Source organism: Octopus bimaculoides, chromosome 10 (genome assembly GCF_001194135.2).
Source record: "Octopus bimaculoides isolate UCB-OBI-ISO-001 chromosome 10, ASM119413v2, whole genome shotgun sequence".
Taxonomy (NCBI): Eukaryota; Metazoa; Mollusca; class Cephalopoda; order Octopoda; family Octopodidae; genus Octopus; species Octopus bimaculoides.
In genome coordinates, this window is record NC_068990.1 from 7,590,705 (window position 1) to 7,599,001 (window position 8,297).

The 8,297-nt window shown below is 40.1% G+C and overlaps 2 protein-coding genes across 2 annotated transcripts in view; one reads left to right on the forward strand and one right to left on the reverse strand.

The window, feature by feature from the left end:
- LOC106871451 (tyrosine 3-monooxygenase) overlaps positions 1-8,297 on the reverse strand; it is a 392,944-nt gene that overhangs the window by 195,128 nt on the left and 189,519 nt on the right. The window lies entirely within an intron of this gene.
- The window catches only part of LOC106868292 (proline-rich protein PRCC), an 11,415-nt gene continuing 4,239 nt past the window's right edge, over positions 1,122-8,297 (forward strand). Inside the window, exons 1-5 of the mRNA XM_014913516.2 lie at positions 1,122-1,444; positions 4,713-4,876; positions 6,226-6,273; positions 6,456-6,914; positions 7,670-7,771. Of these exons, the coding sequence (XP_014769002.1) occupies positions 1,201-1,444; positions 4,713-4,876; positions 6,226-6,273; positions 6,456-6,914; positions 7,670-7,771 (1,017 nt within the window). The 5' untranslated portion in view covers positions 1,122-1,200. The remainder of the gene's footprint in view (positions 1,445-4,712; positions 4,877-6,225; positions 6,274-6,455; positions 6,915-7,669; positions 7,772-8,297) is intronic.

The following is an 8,297-nucleotide window of genomic DNA, read 5'->3' on the forward strand; positions in this document are numbered from 1 at the left end:
GGGGGGGGGGCAAGGGTTTAAAAATCACCATTTTTATCTTTTACGTGTTTTAGTCATTAGACTGCGGCCATGCTGGGGCACCGTCCTGAAGAATTTTAGTCGAACCAATCGACCCAGTAGTTCTCATTCTAGTGGTCTCTTTTACCGAAGCGCTATGTTACAAGGATGCCAACAAACCAACATCAGTTTTCAAGCGGTGGTAGGGGCACAAACAACACAAACACACACACACATACATACATATATGGATATATATATCTTTATAAGACGGGCTTCTTTCAGTTTCCATTTACCAAATTCACTCACAAAGCTTTTAGCCAGCCCGGGATTACAGTATATACTTACCCAAGGCGCCGCACAATGGGACTGAACCCAAAACCATATGGTTGGGAAGCAAGCTTTTTACCCTCACAACCACACCTGTAGGAAATTAGATATAAACGACGGGAAGAAAGAGAGAAAGAAAGGTAACTAGAAAAGTACACGAGAGAACAAAATTTAATACCATCCGGATTAACTTCATCACTTAGTGTTTTGGGATATCTTCGGAGGAGTTCACTCCGTAGCAAAGAAACTCAGACCTGGTCTTCGCTTCGTGGCTATTTTCCTCTCCATCTTGGAGACACTAAACGATGAACACTGGCTTCTGTCTTGGCTAAAAAGGTGTAAGTAATATTTGGAAGTGCAATGAGAGAGGGTAATAATAGTAAGAGAGAAAGAGAGTAAGGGAGACAGATGAAGATAGAGAGACAGAAAGAGAGAGAGAGAGAGAGAAAGAGGGAGCGTGAGAAGAAAAGGGAGAAACAGAAAGATGGAGAGAAACAGAGGAAGTAAGAAAGGGAAGAGGAAAGAGAGGAAGAGATGAGTAGAAAGATAAGGAAAGAAATTGAGAGACGGAGGAGAGAGGGTGAGAGGGAGTGAGAAAAGGAGAGAGATGAAAATAGAGAAAGAGAGAGGTGAGAGAAAGAGAAAGAAAGAGAGGGGGAATAGGAGAAAAGAAGAGAAAAAAAGGAAAGAGAGCGAGGGAAGGAAAGGTTGAGCAAATAACTTAGAGAAGCCATTTTCAAGTGAGAATTAGGTTAAAGACGGAAATAGCAGAAGGAGAGTAAAGACAAGGGAGATAAGCAGTTTGTCGAACTAGGATTATCGTCCTTGGCAGCGATTCACTTGTTTACGAAATCGGAATTCTAAACACAAAATATGTCTTTGGTAGGTTATGGTTCCAGTGATAGTAGCGGCAGCAGTGATGAAGAAGATAACCATCTACCCCCATCAGGTGAACAAAAGAGAACCAATGCTGCCAGTGGTGTGTCTAAAATTGAATCTAAACCTCAGAATGGTATGGAAGAACAGCAAAAGGCAATAATTAACGGCACCAAATCGGACAATGTTTCTGTTGATGACGAAGAGGAAGACGGCCTACGTGGAAATAATTTGTTTAAAGGTAATATGCGTTATGTAATATGGGTCTGTTTCTGTTTAAATACGACGCTCTTTGTTTGAAAAAGAGGGAGATCTTTTATGGAGAAATTTAATTTGTTTGAAATCGCAGATAAATATTTCTGAAATCGCACTCTGTTGTTTTATAAATAATAAATAATAAATAACACATCGGACAATGTGGTCTTAAATACAGAATATTTAAAACAAACAGAAAGCAAAAAATATATAGGATAGACTTAGTTTACACGCTAATGACAATATGTTTGTGAAATCAGGGCTAATCTTCAGGTACAAAGCGAAATTAAAAGCACTGACACAGGAGAATAACAATGACAACAATATATTATACATACATATGAGTATTATAAAACATTCTGGCTCAGTCCTTGAAATTCAGCTCGTTACGAATACATAGATATTGAAGCAATATTCTAAAATATATTTGATCATAAGTTTGCTTAATTAAAGCTGAACTCGGGGCTAAACACCCGCAACAACAATAACAACAACCGATACATATTTTGTCGTCTTCGGAAAGTATGGAAGAGTTATAAGTGACTTCGGTTGGATTTGAACTTACAGTTAGGCGAAACTAAATACTATCTGCCCTATGACAGTTTATTTCAGTTATTTAATCTCATTAAGATAATAATAATTATGATTTTCTTTTACGCATATACTCTCCATTAAAAAATCTGATTTGTTTTAGAAGATCATAAAAGAATTGAAGCAGTGGTAATTTGAAACCACGTCAAGTGGGTTGTTGAATTGTTTTGGCGAAGTTTTGGAATAGCTTATCTCTACTTGATGGGGAAGGAAAAACACATAGAACTGAATATTGTTATTTTATTCTATGTTATTTATTCCTGTGTTTCATACAACGGAAATTACAGTTGTGAAAGAACCCCTTCCTCCCCATAAATTGTTACTTTTCTTTACATTTTTACTCCTCCCGTAATCTCGTGCTATATTCATTCTTTCCTCTTTCCCCGTGAAATAACGACGTTGGCTATATTTCAAAACTCTGCCATCGTTTTCGTTTCTTTTTTGGAGAGCTGCTCCGTCTAAGGAACTGATTCTGCCCCCCCCCCACACCTCCTTAGAATAAGTGTAAGGTGAACAACTTCGATGGACTGTTTAAAAGTTCTTTGTCCTTGTCCCCACTTCTCGAAACACATCTATTTTTTTCCATATTTAATATAACGGGACGAATATTAACAATATTATCAGAATGGAATTTCCTCTACGTCAATTTACTCCCCAGCCACTTTGCCACGAATCATAGAACGTGGGTCCTTCGATGTTCCTTACATTTTGCTTCCTGTAAATAAAGAAAACAATTTTGTTAAAAGATTGGTTGCTATTCTCTAAATAAAAGTTGTTCCCCTTCGATGAACGTGGACATTGGGGTGATGGTAGTAGGGGTATGTTGGACAAAATGCATAATGTCATTTGCTCTGCTTTTTTACATTCTGAACGCTCAGTTAAGTGTGGCAAATTTGTCTACATTTGTTATTAACTTCAGATCTCTCATCAAACGTATCCCAGCAGTGATAACTACATCGTATATTCAGGCTCATTGCATCTAGGATTTTTGTTTAAGACGGTAGAGTGTGATGTAAAGAAGGTTTTGTTGCTACTTCTAGCGTGTTGATCAACCATGTGGAGGTTCCAACATTCGTTCATGTTATTGTAAGTGTTGTTGGGGATGCAGTGTTGATGTTGATGGAAGTTAACTCATATCTGAGTACGACCACTTCTTAGACACAGATAAGCACTTACCAAAGTGATAAGCACTTACCAAAGAAGACATAACTGCACAGGATGGCCTGAGAATTGCAACTGCTCTATCTATTCTGTACCTGCTGCATGCTCTCAGGAATACAGAAACTACAGAAGTAGTGGTTTTCATTGTTGCCAGAAGTTTGCTTATCTAATTTAGACCTTTATTATTCACACGGTGACATTTATAAAGCACCCAGCACACTCTGTTGAGTGGTTGGCTTTAGGAAGGGCATCCGGCCTTAGAAACCATGCCACAACAGACAGTTGGTGTCTGGACAGCTTCCTGCTAACCAGCTCCATGTCAAACCATCCAACCCATACCAGCATGGAGACCAGATATTAAAGTGATGTTGATGATGATTTGTTTCTCTATTCAACATCATCATCAACATCATCATCGCTTAACGTCCGCTTTCCATGCTAGCAAGGGTTGCCCGATTTGACTGGGGACTGGCAAGCCAGAAGGCTGCACCAGGCTCCAATCTGATCTGGCAGAGTTTCTACAGCTGGATTTCCTTCCTAACGCCAACCACTCTGAGAGTGTAGTGCGTGCTTTTACGTGTCACTGGCATGGGGGCCAGTCACACGGTACTGGCAATGACCTCGCTCAAAAGGTGTTTTTTACGTGCCACCTGCCCGGGAGCCAGTCCAATGTTGGCTGATATTTCTTACAGGCTCAGTCAGACAAAAAGCTTTGAGCGTATTTTCTGAATTCACTCCCTACATTGGTTAACTTTAATTTTTCTTATCCTTTCAAGGTCGATAAATAAATTACTATTCTGGTGGACTGAGGGAGTCATTTGAGGATTGGACTGATTGCCATGTGGTATTTGTTCTGCTTCTTTGCATGCTGAGTTCAAATCCTGCCTTATTGGGGGTGGGCATAACACTCTCCTCCCCACTTCCTGATTCTTCAGTACCTTCAGCAGTATTCTGGCCCACAAGTTTGTCGTCTCTTCTCTCTCTGTCTTTCATATCCCTACTATAATGGCCTCTGCTCTTTGGAGCTGGCTGGTCTTGTACCTACCTCTACCACCCTTTCCACTCATCTCTCCACCTTTTGGTAGCCTAGGTTTCTCTACCAACTGCTCTATCCAATCCTTCATCTCCAGAACATTTGCCTTCTGGAATCCGTTCCCTGCTCACATATTTCTTTCAGCACTTTAAGAAGAATATTAACAATATGAATGTCACTGATCTTTGAAGGACCGCATGGGTCATGAGCTTTGCTTCTTCCTCCTGACTCAGCAAATAAAAAAGAAAATCACTATTTGGGCTGGGGTCTCCAGTTTGGGTGTACCTTCTTCCTGCCTATTTTTTCTCTTGTTTTGAGGCCCTGTAATAGGTACTGCTCCTTTACCAAAAGCTAAAAAATTAAAAAACAAAAACTAAAAAAAGAAACTAAAAGAAAAAAACAAACTAAATTACATTTGAACCATGATGAAGTCATGTGACTTTAATATTTCTTTATTTCCATTTGACAGTTCTACCAAAGCCGCAGCAGAAACAAACAACGAATGATGAAATATCTGAAGGAGATCTGGAAGATATTGTCAAACCAAAATCTTCGCAGATAACAAGTTTACCAAAACCTTTACCATTGCTAAAAGGTTCTCATGTGAAAATCACTATTCCGGCATTGGATTCAGTGAGTTTAGAGTTTTTAAAACTTTTTTACTCCTTACTATAAAACTCCACCTCTCTCTCTCCCTCTAACTGCCACACCTTGGATGTGTTACTTGATCAAATGACAGAAGAGTGAAGAATTGTATCTGTGTCTGCATGCAACTATATAGGTGTCTAAAACAAGTACAAGTCATGGTTCGGGATGGCACCTGTGCCTAGCGTCGCCTTTCTGGCACTTGTGCCCGTGGCATATGTAAGGATTTTTGAGCGAGATCGTTGCCAGTGCCCCTGGACTGGCTCTTGTGTGGGTGGCACATAAAATACACCATTTTGAGCATGGCTGTTGCCAGTATCGCTTGACTGGCCTTCGTGCCGGTGACACGTAAAAGCACCTACTACACTCTCAGAGTGGTTGGCGTTAGGAAGGGCATCCAGCTGTAGAAACTCTGCCAAATCAGATTGGAGCCTGGTGTAGCCTTCGGGTTCCACCAGTCCTCAGTCAAATCGTCCAACCCATGCTAGCATGGAAAGCGGATGTTAAACGATGATGATGATATATAGTTTTTGGCGAGTATGTGGGTGAGCATGTGTGTGTTTCAAGCGAGGGTGGTTTAGTATATACATATAGGCGAATGTATGGATTGGTGCGTTTACGCGAACACTATAGACTTTTCTACTCCCTTACCTTTACCCCTTCCCCTTACTTAGCGGTCATTCTAATAGCTCTTTTGTCTTAATAACGGTCAACCACACAGTAATTTCCCTTTGTTTAACGGTCATTTTTCACAGGAATTTTCAATGGCTGGATAACTGAAGAGATGTTGGCGTGGACTCCCACCCCGGCATCCAAAACTCGGAGTTTTATCATGGCTACCAAATAAGTGTCTCATATTTTTACATATATATATATATATATATATATATATATATATATATATATATATGGATGATTGTATTTAGTTTCAGTTTCTTTTCAATCTACCAAATTCACTCACAAGAATTTGGGGCTATAGTAACAGGCATTTGCACTATGCAGTGGGACTGGACCCCAAACTACATACTACATGGTTTGGAGAAGTGAATTTCTCTATCACAAACCCTGTTAGTAACTAGTTGACCCCGTGGATATTACATGCTTAAATTAGAAACAGCCACCAAGTATCAAAGATCAATGTGGCATTCTAAGTTCAAATCTCCTGAGTTCGCCTTTGCTTTTTCTCTTTTTGTGGGTCAGTAAAATAAGTACCGGTCAAGCACTGGAGTTGGTGTAATTGACTTAACCAATACCCTTGAAACATTTCTGGCCTAGTACCAAAATTTGAAAATTGTTATTATTGTTCTTATTAAGTGTTATTATTTTGATAATTTCAGGATTCAGATGAGGAAGAAGTGGTTACAAAGAAAAAAATGAAGTTCTCGGTGAGTTTTATTTATTTGCTTACTTAATAGTCATCTCAAAATCAATTACATTTAATTTACTATTAATCTGTTATAAGTTTAACAAACTTTTATGTTTTATGTTTAAGTTTAATGAACTTTATATGACTTCTGTAATTTCTATTTCTTAATTATTTGATTATTTCTCTCTCATATATTTAAAGGGCAAATGCCGTTTGTTGGATATCCTTCCTCCCCCGAAACACATTTCTGTGAAACAAAGCAACCGGACATTTATACCCTACACCCTAAACAAAAGACCCGAAGCAGCAGAAAGTGCAACAAAGAAACCCCCGTCGAGTTCCGTATCGAAGAAGCCAGCAGTTAAGAAAAGTATCCTTGGTGTAACTGGTTATAACAGCGATGATGATGATGACGATGATGACAGCAATGTCAACAGTTCAAATTTTTTCTCTCTGGACTCAAAACCCCAAATACCCCGACAGACAGGCGGATCATTCACCCAACCCTCAGCCACCATTTCTTCTACCATCACTTCTACTTTCCATTCCCTTTCTTCCATTCCTTCAGTTCCTTGGCAACAAACTACAGTCTCTCCACATGTGCCATCTGCCACTGATGTCATGGAAAAGAACTACGCAGAATATTACGTGCAGCCTGAAGTAAGTAGCTTTATTTCAACTTTAATTCTGGTGTAGTTATAATAATAATAATAATAATAATAATAATAACAACAACAACATTGAAAATACCTTAGGAATGAAAACCCAGGTTCGAAATTTCCCCCAGACGCCTGATGAAGGCTGGAGGGTATATCAGCCGAAACGTTGTGTAACAACAAACAAGATGAGGACAAATATCCGTCAAATGTCATCATCATCATCATCGTTTAACGTCTGCTTTCCATGCTAGCATGGGTTGGACGATTTGACTGAGGACTGGTGAAACCAGATGGCTACACCAGGCTCCAATCTGATTTGGCAGAGTTTCTACAGCTGAATGCCCTTCCTAACGCCAACCCTTCCGAGAGTGAATTGGGTGCTTTTACGTGTCACCGGCACGAAGGCCAGTCAGGCAGTACTGGCAATGGCCACGCTCAGAATGGTATATTTTATGTGCCACCCGCACAAGAGCCAGTCCAGGGGCACTGGCAACGATCTCGCTCGAAAATCCTTACACATGTCATGGGCACAAGTGCCAGAAAGGCGACGCTGGGCTCAGGTGCTATCCCGATTTTGCTTTCGCTTAAAAATGTAAATAATAAAATATATGCCGTTTGTTTCTAAGTTTAAAACAACATTACTCAGTTGTCTACTCCACTTCTATTGTAAGAAGCACTCTGCGGATTATGTGTTGTGCATCTTCTACTCATTCTTAAATATTCATGATTAATTGTTTTCACACCTTTGTCTTGCAGGAATTAGTACAACCAGACCAGGACCGTTTAGCAACTCCTGATGATGATCCTGAGCTTGCCGGTCCATCTATGAACATTGACACACTTCTTCAGGATGAACAGGTAAGGTGGTGGTTGTATTTGTGTTGCTCTTGTGACGAACATATTTGTTAATGAAAATATAACACAAATGATTATGACAAATGTCTTGCCATGTTTATTAGAATTTTATCCCTTTTGATTCATCATCATCGTCGTTTAACTTCCGCTTTCCATGCTAGCATGGGTTGGACGATTTGACTTGGGGGACTAGCGAACCAGATGGCTGTAACAAGTTCCATTCTGATCTGGCAGAGTTTCTACAGCTGGATGCCCTTCCTTACGCCAACCACTCCGAGAGTGTAGTGGGTGCTTTCATGTGCCACCGGCATGGGGGCCAGTCAGGCAGTACTGGCCACGGCTACGCTTGAAATGGTGTGGCACTAGCAACGAGCTCACTCAAATGTCTTTACACGTACCACCAGCACAAGTGTCAGGGAGGCGACGTTGGTAATGATCGACGGCCACGCTTGAAATGGTGTTCAACGGCCACGCTAACATAAACTTTTTTTTAAAAGTAATCCCATTCCTTGTGAGTGGAAAATGGTAA